Source organism: Carassius carassius, chromosome 35 (assembly GCF_963082965.1).
Source record: "Carassius carassius chromosome 35, fCarCar2.1, whole genome shotgun sequence".
NCBI lineage: Eukaryota > Metazoa > Chordata > Actinopteri > Cypriniformes > Cyprinidae > Carassius > Carassius carassius.
Genome location: NC_081789.1, coordinates 6,350,314 through 6,372,668, shown reverse-complemented (window position 1 = coordinate 6,372,668; position 22,355 = coordinate 6,350,314). Strand labels below are relative to the sequence as shown.

Sequence of the window (22,355 nt, the reverse complement as noted above, 5' to 3'; positions counted from 1 at the left end):
GATTTAACCAAAATCTTGTTTTAAATGGAATTGTTACTGATTCTAAATTACATTAAATCAATTGCAGTTAGTAACATAATCCACTACATTACAAATTTAAGGTAATATAATCAGACTACTTTCTGATTACTTTTCGATTACTTTTTACCTTGTTTATCACATCAATTAAAATATTGTCCCATGTTGACATATTGATATAAAAGTACAAAGATAAAATAGATATATTCAGCTATTTGTTGTTAACAACATTAAATGTGTTACATTTTACATTACATCAGGGTTTCCTATATTGGGCTTTGAGAAAGGACTGCAGGGGGATGTTGAGTTACATTTAAACAACAAAATTATACACTTTATATATTATAATACACATTGTACACACACAAAAAAAGATTTTTTTTTTTAATTAGATTAATTTGTAATTAATATATTAATATGTAGTACTTAGGTAATGTGTGATAATATAGCACACAACATATCCAGATGGGGGCTCAATGTCAGAACCAGAATTGGCAGTAAACTGAACTCTGTGTTTGACTGAGAGGTTTTGATTGTGTGTTTCATATTACATGCCATCACTGGGTTTCCGCTGTTTACTGTTAATCTTCCTTTTAGACCAGCTCCCCAGTTGCACAACAAGTCACTATGTCCTGCCATCTACAGTACACTTAAGGTCATTTGAGAATCATAAAACTGTCTTTCAGCTGGCTAAGAGAGAAATAACAGGGAGAGCACTTAGACCAGCGAGAGCTGAGAGTGGCTGGTTTGAAATTCTCCTTCTTTATTTTTGAGATGCATCATAGAGCATGAAATGAAACTGGGATCTTATTTTCCAGTTTAAAGGAATAAATTTGTGTTCTTTTAGTCAGATGCCGAAGTGATTTTTAGCAAATGGCCCCTGATACCCTCCCAGGCTCTTCCATAAGGTATTGCCAGGCAATTGCAACCTGCCAGACATCTCAGAACAATGCTTTGAGAGCTAAAAGGGCACCACAGGAATGCATTTAGAGTTCTGCAGGCTGGGGAATTGGGGGCTTCTTCTCTCCTTCTCATTTTTTTTTATTTCGCTTTCTTTTCATCAGATGCTTGTCGATAATGAATTCCAAATCAGCCTCTGTGAAGTGTGAAATTTCAGTATTATGTTTCACGTACATAGACGATCGAAGCTTGTTTTGTCTGATGCAAGCATCAGCCAGTGTTAAATCCCATTGTTGTCATATCTAGAAGGACTATCATCTGGCATGTAAATGTCAGTCATCACAGAAATCTGTCCTCCTGGAATGGTTGTTATTTGTCTCGATAAAAGCATAGAGCTTGTCTTAAGTAATAAACAAATACCTTTTATAATAGTAATATGACAATATTGGTAAAGCTCATTTGGTCTTACTACACCTTAGGACTAGGAATCATTCTACTGTACCTGATGTCTTAAGAGAGACACCCTCCTCTACCACTTGAGCTGTTATTCTTAATGTAAGAGAGTCATCATTTAAACCCAATTATCTACTCTGACTCAAGTAATCTCTTTAGATTTGCCAGTGATTCTGCTGTGAGTTAGTGTTGACACAGGCTGTAGAAAAGCCTCATACTGCGGTTCTATCAAAGCCATTTTATACCATGAGCAGGTATCCACAGGAAGTGTTAGACTCACAGTTAGTCCTGCTGATGAGAAACTTCCAAGTCGAGTAAAGGGAAAACGCTTAACCCAAATTAGTTGACTTTACTAGAAATTTGCAAAGAAACCCCTTGCACTAAACCATTTTAGTTTTTACACAAAGTGAAACTAAACAGCTTTAGTTGAATTAACATAGAACCTTAAGTTTATCCAGTAGACAAATCAAGTTTACATTAGTAGTCTCTAATATTTGGAGTATACTGTAGCTTGCATAGAGTAACTATTGCAAGTTACAACAAAAAAGACTTGTGTCTTTCTCTCATTTTAAGAATGCGCTGCGGAGGTGCTTTCTCTTAGCACCACAAAAACTGTTAACCTATCAAAATAAACAATGTAGCATATATAATATAGGTGTATCAATGCACATTTCCCGCCAGTCCTGTGTAAACTATGGCATGCAAAGTTTTATTTTTTTAAATATTGTGAGATGGCGAGGCGCAGGGAAACAACGCAGTCTGAAGCTGCTCACTTAGACAATCTTGCTCATCTCCGTCTGCTCAATCGTGGTGATGTCAGTGCCCTAAAAGATGTTACAATGGACTATTTCACATTCAGAGATAAAGGATCGGATGAAGTTACTAAACAGGATGACTCCAATGAGAGTCTATGCACAGGTGCGCTGTGCTGGCTTTTCTAAGTACAAGGTACACTATTTGTGCTATCCAAACATACAAGGGGTGATCAAAAGTTGAGTATGCAAAAGAGACTATGCCCAATGGAAAACTGTCCTCTTCAGTGTAACGCTAGTCTGTTTGTGCAATGATGCAGTATAGTGCTCCTGACAGACAGCGATCATTAAGTTGAAGTGAAAGTGAAACCCGTCTCACTTTAAACTCGTTTTTCTCAAAATTCCATTACGGAAAATCATAGCTATAAGCCAACCTTTTGTAACGTTCAAGCTTTGGACAAAATGAAAACAGGAAAAGTGCTTGAACTCAGCTTTCATCAGTCAAGATATTTATATTAACAAATTTATATCATATATAGTTGTGGCCAAGTGGTTAGAGAGTTTAACTCCTAAGGTTGTGGGTTTAAGTCTCGAGCCGGTAATACCATGACTGAAGTGCCCTTGAGCAAGGCACTGAACCCCCAACTGCTCCCCGGGCGCCGCAGCATAAAATGACTGCCCACTGCTCTGGGTGTTTGTGTGATCACTGCTGTGTGTGTGCACTTTGAATGGGTTAAATGCAGAGCACAAATTCTGAGTATGGGTCACCATACTTGGCTGTATGTCACGTCACTTTCACTGTTCACATTCACTGTTTAATGAAGATAAGGGGCCCTATTTTAACGATCTGAACACAATGTGTAAAGCGCTTGGCACAGGTGCACTCAGGGCGTGTCCAAATCCACTTATGCTATTTTAATGATAGAAAAACGGTCCGTGTGCCAGGGCACATTTTTGGAATGGGTTGTCTTTATTCTCTTAATAAGTAATGGGCGTAATGTTCAATACACCAATCAGAGTGTTATCTCCCATTCCCTTTAAGAGCAAAATGCGCTCGCGACATGGCGGATCGCTATTTACATGGCGGAATTAGTTGGCGGAAAAGCTGAATGCTTCTCAAGCGAAGAAACCAATCTGCTCGTGCGCGAAGTTAAAGCGCGCAAGCAGATCATCTACGGGACAAGCAGGAATCCACCAAAGCTTCCCGAGGTGAAGAAGGTGTGGGATGCGTTGGATGCAGGCTTTCAAATAGCTCCGTGCGATGAGTCTGTATTGGCATGATTGTTCAATTAATTAGCCAGTTTCATTTATCATTATAAGTAGTAATAGGCTGAATTGCAAACATGTAGCCTAATTCTAATACATGCAATGACTATGCATCATTACATTTTTATATTTATGTAGCCTACACAAAAATATTCGTTTAGACTGTAATCCTTTTGTTTTTAATATTTGGCATGTTTGTGTGATGCCCATCCCTGTGTGTAATAAGAAAAGTCAACGCGCACTGTGGACCAGCCCAGAGGCGCATTTTCTACCAACGCGCTCTTTAAACCAAAAAAATATATATATATATTGCGCCATTGAAAATACACCTTTTTATGCTAATTAAACGACGTGGTCCTGGACTGAAAATGTGAACGGCGGCAAACACAAACGCAGCTCTTCCTCTTCTCCGTCGGAGCGCAACAAGGCCACGCCCCCCTTTTTTGTGTATTCATGTGGGCGGAGGTTAGTCAAAAAAACTGTTTTATTGACGCCATTACTGCAGGAACTAGAGGGATGTAGTCCAAACGGGTCGTTTTTTGTAGGCGAATTCTGTTGAATAAAATATCTCGCTTGGCATTGAACTTTGAGCTTTAGAATTTTACAGATATTATTAATACTCTAACAACAACATTACACACTAACTAAAGATTAAAACATGGGATCACGAAGAACGGGACCTTTAAATCCATGCTGTGCTCTGCTCTTGTAGAAGCTGGTAATGTAGAGTTTTTGTGCGTATTAAAGATACGCCCAGCAGGTGTCATACTTCAGGAGTGATAATATTCTATTACCAGTGTATTATTGCTCCGTGCCGTGCCATATTTTGTGTATAATGTGATGACATTTACTGCTTCAATAAAAATAATTACACCTTTTTGTATTTAGATATTTCACAAATGTCACTGCCAATTTTGCAATGTCAAAACAAGTCTTATTATTGGATAATTTGTACGTGCATTATTTTTCTAATAATTTAATGCAGTTATTTTAATGAAGTTATTAGAAAGAGAGTGAGAGAGGCAGAGGCAAACAGAGAAAGAAAGAAAGAGAGAGAGAGAGAGAGAGAGAGAGCTTGTGTGAATTAGCCTGCAGCAGCGTCTCTAAACAGCGCTGTTATTACCTCGCTAGTAAGAAATGTCATGTGTATTTACTTTCTTAAAATCGTCTGTCATGTTGTTGTTTTTGTTAGTCCTGAAATTTCTGTTATTACAGCTTTACTATGCGAAGTGATATGGAACTGTAATGCGGTCAAGAGAGCTGCCTGGAACTACGTTCGCCATGCGTTTCCCAGAAAATAATTGCACACCTCAGAACGTTTGTCAGCCAATCAGATTCAAGCATTCAACGGCCCCTTAGTATAAGCCTATATAACTGTATACACACTTCAGCTGAATTCTGTATGAATGTGCCAAGTTGCTTTGATTGACGTGGCTTGGAAACTTTTGACAGTTAGGTCAATTAACTATATTAGCTGGCATATGCATTGTTTTTATTTTTATTAAATGTTCCTGCAGTTGCTTTTTACGTATTATTAGCATTGATATTCTTTGTGAACTTTAGGTACTGATACTGCAATGGTATTTGTTTACTCAGTAATTAATTATCTTACCTGTCCAAGACTACTCAGGATTCTCTGTCATCAGATACTTCTACCATGTGTATGCCTTACCAATGTTTACACTCGTTTTTTGTCTTTGTCTTCTGTCTTTTGGCTTCTGCTTTTTTGCTTCTTTTTCTGTACAGGCTCTCCTGTTGTCTCAGCTGGTAAAGCATGATAATATGTGTTTAAAGTTGCCTAATTTTTGTTCTTCACATCACTAAACAACACTAGAATATCTACAGAGGTAAATCTGAAATATTCCAGACATTTAATGAAACCGCAAGGATTGCGTTATGTCAACATGGTGAAGTACATCGAGACCACAGTTCACTTTAAGACGCAATTTTTAATCTCCAATAATATGTAACCCGGAATATGGAAATTAGATCAAGCATATCTCATTTGAATGCTATAAATATTTCAGAAAAATGTTTTAATGTCTTTAAAAAATTCAACATTATGCATATTATACTTTGGCAAATTCAGGCCTTATCTCGTCCAAGGTTGCACTCATTGTTGCAGCATGGGCAGTATTGGGGAAAGTTACTTTTAAAAGTAATGCATTACAATATTGCGTTACTCCCTAAGAAAAGTAACTAAGTTACTTTTTATGGAAAGTAATGCATTACATTGCTTTTGCATTACTTTCGCATTACTTTTTAAATTTGAGCTGGGCTTGATTGTTTTTAATATAAGATGTTCTATTTATAGCAAATATAAAAGCCCAGTCACACCATAAAGAGTAATGAATAAACCTTTGGCTGAAGGAAAAGTTCATTCATGTCTGTACAGTAGAACACAGGAGAAGAAGGTTCAACACTCTTCAGCTATAAAAAAAAAAAAAAAAAAAAAAAAAAAAACTTGAAGCACAATTGTTAGTTTATCGCAAGTCATTTCTGCTTATTAGTATGGCTGAACTGGATCACCAAAGGTGAGCAGTAAAGACATTAGTTAATAAAATGGAATTTGATACATTTGTTAACATTTAATTGTTTATTTATTTTTTGCGACCGGGATGAATTCATGCACATTCACATTTAGTCTAGAACTGCATCATGTTCACACAGTGCACACAACACCTCTGTACTTGTCAGTCAATAAATGGGAAAACAAAGTAACTGGCGTTACTTTTTTTGAAAATAGATATTTTCTTGTAAATTAAAAAGTAATGTTACTTTACTAGTTATTTTAGTTTTCTTCGTGTACAAATAGTATTCTCGTCACTTCATAACGTTGCATTTGAACCACTGATTGCAGATGGACTATTTTGACGATGTCTTTCATACTTTTCTGGATTTTGACTCTGTATGGTACAGTCACAAGTCTCCCAGTTTTCATCCAAAATATCTTAAATTGTGTTCCGAACAAAGACGTACAAAGCTTTTACTAGTTTGGAATGACATGAGGGTAAGTGATTAATGACAATTTTTTTTTTTTTGGGGAGGAGTATCCCTTTAATAACAGTTTAAATACTTGCTACATTACATTTTCCAAAAACGAGAGGATAAAATCGCTGAAGTAAACTCACTCATTGTAAAGAGAGACGTAAAGACACACGTACACACAACTTATATCTCTTTCGTGCTCTCTCTCTCCCTCTCTCTCTCTCTCTCTCTCTCTCTCTCGCAATATTTGAGAAAAGGGTTTAACAATGTCTGATTGATTACAGCCCTGATCAGACATGAAAATATGTTGTACTATCGTGCTGTCAGTAATGATATGACTTTAGCAACTTGAGTGATTTTTTTGCAAACATTAAACTTTAAATATGACTGTAAATATGAACTCATGATTGAATGTAACATAAAAAAAATATTACTTTTCATTAAAATCTTTATTAATGCAAAAAATGCTTCCATTTATGTGTCTTTTTGTTCGCTCGGGTAGCCAGTGCTGCTGTAGATGGTTTATGCTGAGATAATTCATACCACTTCATTTGAAGTGTGGTCCTAAAAAAATCTTTGAAGGGCTATCTGGCCCTTACCCCACCACTCAAACCAAAAGAGAATCGAGACACCCCTACCCCTACCCCTTCATGTGAACACGCCAAATGGAGGGGAAGGGAATGGGCCTAAGACTTTTTGAAAACTGACTGCATATTTGAAATATACTGTAGATGCTTATCACTGAAATCACCAGTCAAGAAAAATATATAATGGGTAAATCTTGACCTAAGATGCAACAAAAATTGAAAGTCTTCGGAGGAGACTTCAGACAATGAAGATTAGCAATGCAAATGTACTTTATACAACACACTTCTCTTTACTCTGCCCTGAATCTCAATGAAAGCAAATGATAGCTCACCATTGATTCAAGCATGCTAAGTGGACTTTTAAATATGTTTTGTTTAGTGTGTGCCACCAGTAAGTGGACAATTTCAGTATTGTACATTCAAATCACTCAAGTCCTGTGTTTTTATGCAGGGTGTCACCAATCCCTTGTGCCAACGATAATGTCAAGTTATTGTCATGTTTTATGCACCAGCGCCATATGTTTATTTATAGATCCCATTCATTTCTACATCCAGCTGTTTAGCAGTGGTGCAGTTTACACATGTGTAATTCAGGCCGAACAATCAGTATTTGATTAGCTCTATATGTCAAAGACAGACATACAGGTTGTACATTCACCTCACATCCTCCTTCGTGTCTGTCTGTTCCTGCCTTGTTTTTCTGAGCTGCACTTAGGCTGTAGTGTCTTTTCAAGTGTGTGTTTTTATTTTATTTTTTATTTTTATTTTTTACGTTGGCTTTGTAAGTAGTCTCCTCCAATCAGGGAATGAAAGCTGGAGTACTGCGCTCTCTCTGTTGTTATCAACAGATCTGTATTCATTTCACACCTGCCAAAACACTTTCTCTTTTATTTATTTCTTTTCTGTATCCTTTCTCTTTGTGCACACAACATGGCAGTAGATTATTATCTGAATATGTGTGTGTGTGTGTGTGTGTGTGTGTGCGTGTGTTTGTGTTGTACGTATGAAAGCACGCTGTAGTTAGTGGTCAGCGTGGGTTGCTGGTAAAAATATAAAACAAATATGATGGTGCTCTGTACTGCAGCCATTATAAAGTATAATAGCTCTCCTGGTAGGAAAGTGTTGTGGTGGTTTAATGGAAGGCAGAGGTCTTGTCATAAACAGTGTGTGGTGTGTTCACTAAGCAGCTGCTGTAATGGCCCGGTCATTATGATAATGGCCCAGGATGGATGTCATAGATTTGGTTGTCCCATCCCCATGTGTTTGTCTTATGAGAGGGCAGGTGTTGGCCATTACTGGACTGTATTGCAGGATGTTGTGGTAGGTCTAGTCTCACAGAACCAGGACAACACACACAGCATTCAGTAAAATTGAAATAGCAAAGTGTTCTCCCCCAAAAAAATACCGTCTGATCAAGTTAAGGTGACCAAAATGTAATTTGTTCATGCGATGATAAACCCATTAGTCCAATCTTTAGTGTCACATAATTTTTCAGAAATCACTGTAATATTACTGTCAATGTAATGTGTTTTATTCCTTTTTATTATACCAGTCCCCAGAGGACTAATAATTGCACATTAAAGATTTATTATTATTATTATTATTATTTATTTATTTATTTTTAACCAATGATGATACTGACTGCACCTCAAACAGTGAAATGAACACAACTAAATTAGGGGTGCTAACGAGGGACAGACAGGTGAGGATGATCATCTAATGAGGACACATGTGATCTAAATGACAATCGACGGGAAACAGAAACTAGGTCACACAGAGCACATGGGGAAAGAAAACACAACAAAAACTGTCCAGGGGTGTGACAGATACAGATTACTGATCTTTATACTGTATGCATATGTAAACACTACCAGCCAAAAGTTTTGGAACAGTAAGATTTTTAATGTTTTTAATTTATTGTATTTTTTTATAGATTTATTTGATCCAGAGTACAGCAAAAACATAAAAGTTTATAAAATTTAGTTTATTTAATTTTAATTTATTTAATACAACAAATATCAATATTTTCCCACATTTTTTCCACATTAGCTTACAATCGTATGTGTCAAGCATTTCTGTAATGCGTCTTATTTAAACCTAAATAGTTCTGATGTAGATTACATAGTACTAATTCAATACATTACATTTATTTCTTTTACTATTTAAATGAAACAACACAGTAGAGAAAAAAAAAACAAAGAAAATATATCATATCTTTAGGAAGCAGGGCATTGTGGGTAAACAGCTATTATTTTTATACAGTATGCATATGTGGGGCAGGACGTGGTGAAAGGCTTTGCTGGTTGTTAGCGCTGTAATGCCGTGTCAAATTCAGCAGTTCCATTTGCATACCGGAGAGGAAGAGTCTGCCTGTGTGATCCTGGGGAGGAAGAGAAAAATAGTGTTGAAGAACAGAAACAGAAAGAGAGAAAGACTGAGAGAGACAGAGAAAGGGACTTTAATGAGTCCTTGTAATGGGTGTCCCGGTAAACAGGCTCTGGCTACTGTTATCTCCAGGCTAATGATGTCTGCCGCGCTATTCAATTAGGACAGGAACAAGGTCACTAACAGCGCAGGCCTTAAAGAGTTTAATGCCACCCTCGCCACTAGATTTCCACTCCATTAGTCTGTGTTGAGTCTAATAAAAACGTCAGCTGAGAGAACACAGACCACAGCTGTGTGCTGCTTTCAGCTCTATTTGCATGCATTCTGCTTAAAGTTCAAATGCTTTGTGTCTACTGACCTTCTGCTTATTGTAATTTCCATATTTTGGCAGCATCTGTATGAGCAAGAGATGTAATGTTCTCTGCTTTAATAAACAAACAGGTTTGATTTATTGAGTTTAGTATCTGTTATTCACATCCCATTCATTGTTAGTGCTCCTGTCACGCTCATTTTGATGTTTTCATACTACCATTCATTTATCAAATTTGTTTCATTTATATCGACTGTCAAATATTAAGCCAGACAATCTGTTTTAGGCTTAACATCTGTGAAGTTCCCTCACATTTGGAAAAATAGTTTTTTTTTTTTGCTCTACATAGTTCTTACACACAACACATGAAGCAAATACAAATCTGTACAAGTCATGTATGCATTTTCTGGCCTTTAGAAATTAAAATGCCCTCAAGCTTTTCAGAGGTTTATTCTTTATTTAACAAATAAATTTTGCAGCATATATTAGGGCTGGACGATTAATCGAAAAGTAATCGAAACCGAAATTTAGAATATCTAACCGACATAATTTTCCCATTTTTCGGTTATTTCCTGTTAATACTTCCCCCTTAAAAGCGTGTGTAGCCACATGATTCTGCCCCTTCCAGTCAGTGGCATAAAAGCAAAACACGGAGGTGAACGCCGGTTCAACACATAGTGATGGCGCGCGAGCGGTGAGCCTTGCGTCTTCACTAAACTTTGTCAGTTGTATTTGTTTTTTATGGTTTGGACGTTAAAGCGATTAGATGATCGGATGTGTATTATTATATCGAGCTACCATGTTCACGCAGCTGCATTGTGGCACGAAAACTCTTAGTTGTGAAGATCGCGCGCACAGAGGAACGCAGTTGTCAGCGCTGTCCTGTGATTTATCACTAAAGTATCTTAGAATCTCAAAACTTATTATAGCATATTTTTCTACTTTTGAAAGAAACTAGGCAATTTACAACCCACAGCTTCACAATAATATAGAGACGGTATGACTAATTCACACACGCAATCACTCGTACTGGTACTGTTTACCTTTAATCTTTATTTATCTCTTACACCGAGCAATAATGTGTAAGAAATGTTACGAACATTCTTTAAAAAGAAACAAAAATGTTTTAAAACGTGTCTCTCTGTCAGTTAAAAAAGCAACAATATATGCTACATAACTCAAATCAGGATAATTTAGGTATGTAAAAAAAAAAAAAATGAAAACGCCGGTAATACCGCATATAGGGCCTTTGAGCCACCCATAATAATCGCAAGGGAAATTTCATAACCGCAGCAGCCCTAATGATCGTTGTTTCAGTAAGAAAAAAATATCCCACCTTTAATAGTCGATGTCAACCGTCTGGCTGAGGCCAGTCTAAAAAGACGCTCAGGACAGTTGACAGAACGCTGCTGCGTGTCGACACGAAAGCGTATCATTTTCACGTGTTCTTAAGCCTTGCCACTTGCAAATGTAACCATTCAAAAGACTTTAAAGCATTCAAACACAAGACGCGGAAAAGCTGAACTTGTCTGTTTTTGCTCTTGTACCGACAAATACATAAAAAATATGTGAAAATACCCGTCTTGGATAGTATGTTCGAAAAAACTGTCAGTTATGTCTCAAGTTAAAGTCAACAGTTGAGAAAAAATCGTATGTGTATTATATTGGATGCATTCATTGTCTCTTAAAGTGACCGGGCCTTATAGGGCTTGGGCGCCGCGTTGCATTCTGGGACGTGGCGGGCATGTTGATGAACAAATAAACAGAACGAACATACAAATTAAACACTTTCAAACAGGGCCCAGTGGTACAACCTGAACCGGGGCCTCACAAACCCCAACTATGGCCCTGTTTACAGTACAAACCTTGTCAGTGAACTATGAGTGCAAAAAAACAAAACAGAAACAAAATAATCGTTCATTAATCGTAATCGAGGTAAAATGTTCAATTAATTGAGGTTTTGACTTTAGGCCATAATCGTCCAGCCCTAACATATACACACTACCATTCAGAATTTAGGGTCTTTTATAAATTTGTTGAATTTAATAAATTGTTCTATTTTATTGAAAGAAATTACTACGTTTATCCAACAAGGATGCATTAAATTACTTACAAGAGACAGTAAAGACATTTATAATGTGTGTGTATGTATATATATATATATATATATATATATATATATATATATATGAAGAGTTATTTTGCAAAAACACATAATGTTCAAAAATCATGTTTTTTCATAGTGCATTCCAATTCCAATTAATCAAACTGCAGGTTTTTTTTTTTTTTTTTTAAGTAAAAATAACTTAACAGAAAATATATATACAGTGAACTAAAACAATTAAACACACAACAAAACATGATTAATTATTAAAACGTGACAATTTAAATCGAAATTAGAAACATTGAAAATGGAGTTATCTGTTTATGCAAATAATCTCTCTCTCTCACACACACACACTTACACACACACACACACAGACACACACACACACACACACACACACACACACACACACACACACACATAAGCATAGAAACTTTTTTTTAAATTTTATAATTGATAATAGCAGCAAATCAGCTTCTAAAATCAGACTGTATTTCTTATCAAATAAATGCTGCCCTGTTAAGCATAATATTTTACCATTCCTAAACTTTTGAACAGTACTGCTTGTCACACTAAATTACATTTTATTTTTATTTTTATTTTATTTTTGTACAGAAATGGTGGCAGAAATTGTTTTAGGCCAACAGCAGTTTCCCAGGAGGCGCTGCTCACTGACACACAACTGTCCTTGACTAACCTCCCATTTGCATTCATCGACTCACATGCTTTCTCTCTCTTTGTCTGGCTCTTTCTGTAGGAGCTGGTGGGAAGTAACCCTCCGCAGAGGAACTGGAAGGGAATAGCGATTGCACTGCTTGTTATTCTGGTCATCTGCTCTCTGATCGTCACCTCTGTCATTCTGCTGACTCCAGGTATGCAGCCTGGGAGCAAAGGGCCCGGGGCCATGAGCCTCTGGACCACACTACACACATACACACAGACACACACACATGATGCTGTTAGCAAACCAGCACATTTCAAGTGTCTACATACAGGTGCACAATCCTATTACAGACGCATCCTCTCATGTCACCACATCCTGCCAGAACACCTTGAATGTTTTCCAAAACATCTTGGCTTGTACTTAAAAATTTCAATTGGGACAAGTTTTCACATATGTGACGCAACCATGCAAACAAAATGAACACTTACAAGGGTTCTGGACACATCCAGTGTGGCCAAACAACACAAATGTGAAGTGTAATAACAGGCTTCATATTGCAACTAAATTTGCTGTAAACATGCCAAAAAAAAATAAGTCTGTCCCACTGTAATTTAAAATGGAGTCTTTTTTGGCCAAAGGCAGGAAAACTGTGACAAGAAAATGTTGTTACTTGGCAAATGAGGTCCAATTGTGAGACTGTTTAAACTTTTTTGGGGAGGCATGTTTGAACCCCAAACAAGCATTATTGACACAAAACAGAAGAATATTTACATGCACAAATACAACCAGGATCATCCGAGTGACAGAAATCAATTTCCATTTATAACTAAAATAATACACTCTAGTGTACACTATAATTCAAAAGTTTTAGGTTGGTTAGATGTTAAGATTTTTTACAACACCTCCGAGGATGCATTTATTTGATCAAAAACAGAAATATTGTTAATTATAACATTTTAATTTCATTTAATTTCATTTCGATTTAAAATATCAAAAAAAAAAATCCTCTGATGGCAAAACTGAATTTTCAAAAGTCATTACTCCAGTTTTCTGTGTCACATGATCCTTCAGAAATCGTTGAGTTGGTCTATTTTTAATGTGCCATTGCTGAATAACAGTATTCAGTTCTATCAAAAAAATAAAATAAAAAAATAATAATAATAAATCACTCTCTTCTCTCTCTCTCTCTCTCTCTCTCTCTCTCTCTCTCTCTCTCTCTCTCTCTCTCTCACACACACACACACACACACATAAATATATTTACACACTTAAATAATTATATTAAACATCTTTCCATATAGCACACAGCAGTGACATGTTTAAAAGGTAAAGCAACTTATGTCCTCACCTTACTGACTTGAAACATTTCTGCATAATCATTGTTGTTGTGTGTTTTTTTTTTATTTTTTATTATTCATTTAACATTTGGTTATTAAATGTTCCAACTTTTAAAAACCAGTTGTAGCCACATTGAGTCAAATTAAGATTAGAATACAGAAAAACCATCACCGTAAGGTATATCAAATTGAGTGTTAGTAAAGTTCCAGTCAGACTCAGAGTTTGTGTCCTTGCTATAGTGTAATTTCACAATTATTTACTTAATTATATAAGTAAAAGACATCAAGTTACTTGTAATTATGCATAATTTACTGTTTATTATAATAATACGCTGTACAATAGTATATGTAGCAAGTACAACAAAGACACTGTAAAGTGTTACTAAACTTGCGTATATATTGTTCCTCCACAGACAAAAATCTACATTAGAATAGTTAGGTTTCAGTGTTGTTCTCTGCCATCGAAATACAATCAAAATAAGAAGTGAATCTGTGTACAGAATGAGATTAAGCTCTCACTAGATGAGGAACTACTATAAAAACTACCATATAACAAGAGTGTGTATGTGGGCAGGGAAGCCTGTTACTGGACAATATAAATCTCTGTGTTCCCTTGCTCTCTAAAAGCTATAAAAATCTCCCAGCCGTGCTTTAATTAGTGTGCTGTGAATACTGGTTTGCCTTCATTAAGCTAGAAGGACCAGTCTTTGAGAAACTAATTGAGAAGTTTTGTCTGTTCCCACACATTAAAGTTTTTCTCTAATAATACGCTCAGTGTAAAGTCTTTTAATGGGAGGCACAGATTGAGATGTGACACCCTGTGTAATTTGTTTTCTGTCTGTGAGTTTTTGTGTGCTCGTGTGTGTGTGTGTGTGTTGTCACATCCTCTTTTGTCCAGTTGGACACCTTGTCTAGCTGCAGTCTTTTACTTCATGTCTGTGCTGTTTCTAAACTGGAGCAGGGGATGGTTCAGGCAGTCAGGCTAATCGAGGAAGAGAGAATGAGCACAGGCCATAGAGACCGAGCAGGTGGCATCTCTGAGTCACCTGAGTCCTGACACCTCTCCAAAACTGCGGGACACAGGACAGCGTCTCAAAGATCTCTACAGACTGCTGCATGTCTGTAAACCAGGTCACTTACATAAGTGCACCTGATTTATTCAGGAAAGGCACATTGCAAATAATCCTGTTCTTGAGGTCAACATCATTTGCAACACATTTTTCTTCTGCAGAGTGGTATCAAAGAGAGAAACAGGATGTTTAATGATAAAAACATGTAGGGTGGGATTTTATTCTTCATGGATTGATTAGAACATGGCAAGTGGTCTCTATATGACAGGTGGACAGAAGGAAGGGGTTAAAAATAAGAGGGAATGACGTTTCAAATGGTTCAGAGGGTTTCTTCTTTCTTTCTCTCTCTCTCTCTCTCTCTCTCTCTCTCTCTTTCTTTCTTTCTTTATATTTGTGTGTGTCCTTAAATGAATGGTAATGATAAATCATACAGAAGACCAGAAACCTGTTTTAAGATATATAAACAGACACATTGAACTGATCAATACAGTAAAGATGTTCATAATGTTACAAATAGATTTCTATTGCAGATAAAAGTGGTTTTATCAAAAAAAATAAAAAAGCAGCACAACCATTTCCGTCTAATGATGTTAACAGACTCTTGAAAATAAAGGTGCATCACGATGCCATATAATAACTTTTTTTTTTGTCTTAATGGTTCCATAAAACATCTGAACTTTAACATCTGAAAAACGAAAGGTTTCACAAAAGGTTCTTTTGTGGAGAAAGGTTCTTCAAATTATAAAAAGGTAAGAAAGAGATGGTTCTTTAAAGAACCTTTGACTGAATGGTTCTTTGTGGAACCAAAAAATATTCTAATATGACATTGTGAACACCCTTTGCAACATCTTTATTTTTAAAAGTGTTATAGTAATTTAAAGCAGCAAATCAGAATATTAAGATGATTTCTGAAGGATCATGCTGCTGAAACTTCATCTTTGCATCACAGGATTATATTACATTTACAAATATTTCATAAATAGAAAATCGTTGTTTTGTTGTAATAAAATTTCACACATTGATCAAATAAATGCATGTCTTTTGGTGAACAATAAACATTAAAACATCTGACAGATCGCAAACCATTGAGCATTAGTAGATGGATAGACAGACAGACAGACAGATAGATTTTTTTGAATTTTTTATATTTTCATTTGTAATCAGCTTTTTATATTTAAATATTTATATTTGATTTATTTATTATGCATTAATTATATGTGTTCATGTTGTGGTAAAATCCACAAATTTTTTTAAAGAAACTCTTTTTCTAAAAATAAATCCAACTTTAAAACCATTGCCTATCCCGTGACTCCCAGGAGGAGGTCATAGTAATAGAGCCCCTGTGAGTTCACCATCCTCCCCGCTGCCCCGCTGATGAACAGTTCACTGTTATCCACACTGCCAGATACAAAATGCTCCTGACACTCTACCACACTCCATTGATGTTCCTCTGGATTTCCTCTAGCCCGAGTGTTTTTTTCCCAATCTCCGCTGCTGTCTTGTTGTGACGCGTCCTTTCTTTCATGTAACTGATAGGTTGATATGATGAGGCTCGATCAGTGCTTTGACTGGAAAACTGGGTCATGTCTTCTTTTATCCCAGCATTTTTACGTTTTTAGACTAAATATACTGTATCTCACTGAAGACTGATGCTTGACTGACACAATGACAGCTAATTGGACATGCCAGGGGAGCTTCTTTCTCTGAGGGTTTGTGATGGAAACTCCCTTTCCTCTGATTTCACAAATCTCTCAGGAACCGTTGCACATGGCGGCTTCATACCAGGGGTCTGTCAGATAACCTTCCCACAGTTATTTCCGCTTCTCTGTCCTGTTGTTAGAGAAATTGCACTTTCCATGTGCGTAGAGATCAGCCAAGTCACCTTCCGACTCTCTAGGAATTTTTCAGTGCGACTGCCAGAGGAATTTTCACCCCTCAAAAAAAAAAGTTATTTTAGACACCTTTTTAATATTTTGCTGATATCTAAGCTGACAGCAGTGAATTGGATCAGTTACACCAGCCTCTCTCATGAATACTAACAATGTCAGAGTACATAGACAGTCCTGTGTGTACATCTTTCAAAGCACAAGATTCAATGAAAACATTGTCAGTGCATCAAAAATACAGATGGCCTTTAATAATTTTCCTCCCTCAGCATTCACGTTGCATTTTCACATTGGCAAATGATGAAATTAACGCTCTCTTCTTTTGCTCCACATCAACGAAGCACCATCTATTAAGACATAATGAATCATGCGCTGAAATGGAAGGTCTTCATTTCCTTTTAATCGTTTCATTAACTTTGGGCCGAAGGGCTGACAAGTAGGATCCACATGTCCATCAAACAAAGAGCAGTGCATATGAAATCAGCACAGTCTTACAGATAACACTGTGATCTTCTTAACCATTCCATTCTTTGAAGTGGAGAACATCTCCCATTTTCTGCTGCTTATGAAAGCTCTTGCTGTTCTTTAATTAATGCCTGTGATTTAAATGTGTTCAACTACTTGGTCCTAATTTTCACCATTTTCTTGGTAGTGGATTTCTGGGAGAGGTTCTTCACCACTCTAATATTATGCAAAGACATTCAAACATGAATTTTACCATTTAAAAATTCCTTACATAGAAGCCTTACAATATATCTTCAAAGATGCAGGATATGCATATTATACACATCATGCTATTTCTGCACTACTGTACATACCATATACATGCAGCATAGCACCGATTTAAGTAATATCTGTTTGGTGAATAAATACTCATATTTGATCAGACTGGCAGAAAGTTTTGAAACATTTTGATTTCAAATGCAACATTTATATAAACTTGTGCATAGTGTAAAATTAATTTAAATACGTATTTTACCATTTTGGGGTGGGTTAGCTTTTTAATGTTTTTTAAATAAAAATAAACAATTCTCTTAGACTCACCAAACTGCCTCCATTTGGTCAAAATACAGTAGGAACAGCAATGCTGTGAAATATTATTCTAATTCAAATTCTTAAGGTAATGTGTACTATGTCTTTTTTTTTTGAGTAAACAGAATCATTCTGCTCTTCAAAGTGCAATATACCCAGTCAACAATCTGCATCCCAGTTCGCACTCTCCATACTAGCAAGTGCGGTTCATGTGATTGCCTTCAAAATCATAGTGCGACAAATGCAGGTTGCCAGAAATGCCTGAATGGTAAACTGTTTCTGGCAGACGTAAGTGTGCATCCATGCAGGGTTTTTGTTCTGCTATTACCCAAAACCCATTACGGAAAAGGGAGGAATTTCCGGCAAAATGCAGAGCCAAAACTGCCACAACATGTGCAAAATGTTTTTTGTAATTCTCCAAATATCTTGCTGGAGTGAATAATAAAGGCCTAATACTGAGGTTTATGCGCTAAATGGCTGCTTATGGCAAATGCACTTTGTAAATGGGCGTTTACAGTGATGAATATTCATCTAGCTGTAATGGTGGGCAGCTCAGCTTTAATAGTGCAGAGTCCAGGCACGCTGCAGACTCTGTCTATAGCAGGCAGCCAGGCAGAGAAACTTCCAGCTGGGCTCATTTCTCCTCTGTGCACCATGCAAGAAAATCAGCCCTCAGCTGTCAGCTCTAACACAGACACAGCAGCAGGACATAAGACTTGAATATGCGTCCAAGACATTTCATTTGTTGTCATTCTTTGAAATTCACTTGACTGAACTCATTGGCAAGGATTATTATATTTTGTTTGCCTAATAGCTGAATGTTTCTGTAATGTGTCGGTTTACCAGCGGAGTTATGTTTCTGCTCACGTTTAAATGTTTCCTAGTATCAGCCTCAGGCAGCATTCCCACAGACTGCTCATGGGCCGCCCAGTGCATATTGCACACAAAAACGGTGGCCGGCATCAAAAGCTTCTATCAGATTGCCTGGATTTTATGCAGCGTCTGATGCAGTTTTTATCAGCCCACCAGGAAACAAAAAAGTCGTGTTTACAAATTCTGCTACAGTGAGCACTTCTGATATGTTTTATTATCTGAGTTCTTTGAAATACTCTTTGTAATCCTGCTGATTTGAAAGACTTTAAACAATTTACTATGATGGCTGACAGTATCATAAACTATTAACTCATAAATATCAATGTGTTTTTACCCATGACAGTTAAAAACCTTGCCTTGTCATAAAAAATTAATAATGATAAAAAAAAATGAAAAAAAACTTGACTTGACCCTGACACAGGTACACAATCATGTAGGGGTCCTTTCATTGGTAGAATATTACTGTTAAGTTTTTAATACAAATTAAAGGAAATAAAGAAATAATAATGAATTTAGTCATTGAAATTCTTAAATTGTTTTATGCCAAATGGCACATAGAATTGTCAAGAATGTGTTTATTTCAATTCGTTTTTATTTTATTTATTTATTAATTTTTTATTGTCAGTGGAATCACCCTGACATTTTTCCTATATCTTAGATTTGACCATTAAAAAACAAAAAACATAATAAAAACATGCTAATCACAGAAAAGGTTTATTCCATTCATTGTGTATTTGCATGGATTTGTATGTATTTTCAATGGTTTTCCAAAAGTTTATGGCTTCAGATCTTTGTTGAGTCTATTAGGTTACCATTGCCATAAAAACCTGCATTGACCTTAAAAGGCCATGTGAGTTTCTAATTATGCTAAACCTTTAAATAATTATGGTAACATTTTATTTTAAGATTCCGTTATGGCTATTAACCAGTGTTGGGCAGTAACGCATTACTTAGTAACGCTTCACTGTCATTTAATTACTTTTTTAGTAACGGAGTAATTTAACGCGTTATAATTTTCGAAATCGTAATTAGAGTATAGTTATAAGCCGAGGAGTCTATACGTTACTGCCGCATTACATTGTTGACAGAATGCAGTGTTTTTAAATCTAGAGATTGTAAAAGGATGTAGGCCTACACGCACTGTCGAGTCAAGTGCCAGTGGACCTGAGACCTGCTCCCGCGATACCTGACGCAACATCAGTGTGGGAGAAGATGCACGAGTGCTGGTGGGAGAGGATGCGGGAGAACAAAATGATTCAGAGGACTACCAAAAATAGAAATATCTAAACATAAAATATATAAAACAAATAAATGGTTATTTATCTATTGCACAAATGCAACATGAACTAATATAAAATATAGAATTTCTATTTAGGCTATAACACACGTTTGCAGTGTTGAGCAATGCAGTGCTGAAATTTGTGTGCACACAAATCCTCTCATTATAATACACGAATTGTAGACATTATGAAAACTTCATTATTCATATGTTTATTGTGTTGGAACAGAGATTTGTGAGATTGCGATGAACTGAGATGTCTTTTAGAGATTATAAAAGCAGCGCTATTTGCAGGCATTCTGCCAAACCATGCACACAGCTGCCGCTTGCTTTAGTTAAAAATAACTGTTCTGTGAATGTTGATACTTTAATAACAAATATTATCTTAATATGCTGGGATTTCATAAATTTCATGGAGAAAAACGTAACGTAATAGTAATGTAACTAATTACTTTTGAAATAAAGTAATCATAACAGTAACATGATAACTTTTAAAAAGAGTAATCAGTAATTAGTAATTTGATTATATTTGCAGAGTAACTTGCCCAACAGTGCTATTAACAAACCATGAACTACGACTTTTTGTGACAGTCATCTCCTAATTTGCTGTTTGTTAATAGTTAGTAAGGTAGTTGTTAAATGTAGGTATTGGGTAGGATTAAGGATGTAGAATATAGTAATTCAGAATATGTGCTTTATAAACTTTATAAGATAATCTTCAAATTTCCTGTTTAAATGGCCAACTCTTGGCCAAAATAAGCTGCAGAATGGACCACACTATAGTCCACTAGGCAATGTAAGACTGCATTCTTTTTTTTAGTTTGTCTCAAAAAGTATATTTCTGGGGGGTTCTGATGTTTGGTCTTTTGCACTCTACACATTTAGGATGTACAAATCTGCTCGTCCTGACTTCAAAGTGAAACAAATCAGAAATTGCCTTTTCTGCATCTCACACTGCATATGAAATGGGTCATATGCCAGACGAAAGCACTCTGTGATCCTATCTGATATGCAGAATTATGACTAAATAAATCAGGTTAGTGCTGGCATCAGCTGTAAATGCACAAAGCCTATTTTAATAATGAAACTTTCAATTGGTCTAAAGCAGAGCCTGGAGGGACGCCTGATTGTGTTTACTCCCATGTCCTACCTTTTTTTTTTCTTTTTTTTCTTCTCTGCGGCAGTAGAGAATTGCACCCGGCCCACGCGTGAACCTGCATGAGTACAAGAGTCAAAGTGACAGCGTAATATTAGTCAGAGCGAGATGAAGCGCAAGCGAGTTGATAGATTCTTCCCCGCTTTCTCTGTCAAACACACTGAATACATTCTGGTGTTCATTCTCAGCTTATGGGGCTGTCATTTAATGCGAAGCTCTGCCGCCACATTCCTTCTGAATGCCTGCGATTTAAAATGGTTTTCCACTACGTCGCATGTTCGGTCTCTAGGTATTGATGTGGCGGTGAGTTGGTGCACTCGTGCCATGTGCTGAACGAATGAGTGGTAATGTCAAACAGAGGTTGCCTGAAGGAGGCGATCTTTGGGCCCTGAGCGCAGCGGTATGGCTGAGATAATGAGCCCAGGCACTGCTGGAAGCTGGAACAGTCAGAACTTTCCACTGCAGCGTTAAGAGAGAACTGTGGTTTTCACATCAAGCCCAGGAGCTGCAGTTGCCATTACTGAAGAGACTATCGTATCTTTTAGAGGAAAAATCACCAGGCTGTCCTCTAAGAAAAGCCTGTGAGCCAATTCAGCCCAATGCAGATACAGTTTGCTTCCCATGAACCTGAAAAGCTTAGAGTTTTTGACATGCACTGAGCAGAGGATTGAGGCGTGAAGATTGTGAGTTGCACCAAATAAACTTGGAGTCTTGGTGCTAAATGCTCTGACTGGCATTTTCCAAACACTTTGTGAAGTTTCAAAACCTTTGCGAATCATTTATTCCAAGTCAGTGATTCAGTGCACATATTGAACTGTGAAAGTCATGTTTCTTATTCAACCCAGACTCATTGAAGATATGTGCATGTGGTGATGTGGTGGTTCAGAATTTAAATGTCTGGGGAGTTTCGCTAAAAGGCTACACCAAACCCAACCCTAATCCTTACTGATAATGCAAAAATACATTCACTAATGCAACCGTGTTATTTAAGTTTCCTTATACTGTATGTGGGTTTGAGCTGTAGAACTGTAGTTTTAATGGGATTTTTACTGGAGCACTTTACCTCATAAGTGTAATGCCATATAAGTTGAGCTACCGAGCAAACATAATAAATTAGAAAACCCATACAAACTGTGTGAAGCTGTATATGTGACGCTAACTGACGTAATTGTGCGCAAATTATGTTTTTTTAATCAAAACTCTGGCCCTGTAAATCAAACTTTGTGTGAAAAGGAATAAAAGTTGTCAGATTTTTACTGCCTCAGCGATTTATACGTACGTATAGGTAAGTT

General features: G+C 36.6%; 1 protein-coding gene across 5 annotated transcripts in view; it reads left to right on the top strand.

Annotated features, from left to right (window-relative positions):
- Positions 1 to 22,355, top strand: part of dpp6a (dipeptidyl-peptidase 6a) — a 474,280-nt gene that overhangs the window by 337,164 nt on the left and 114,761 nt on the right. For all 5 annotated transcript variants that reach the window (XM_059524369.1, XM_059524368.1, XM_059524372.1 and 2 more), the window contains one exon: positions 12,524 to 12,638. In XM_059524369.1, the coding sequence (XP_059380352.1) occupies positions 12,524 to 12,638 (115 nt within the window). The remainder of the gene's footprint in view (positions 1 to 12,523; positions 12,639 to 22,355) is intronic.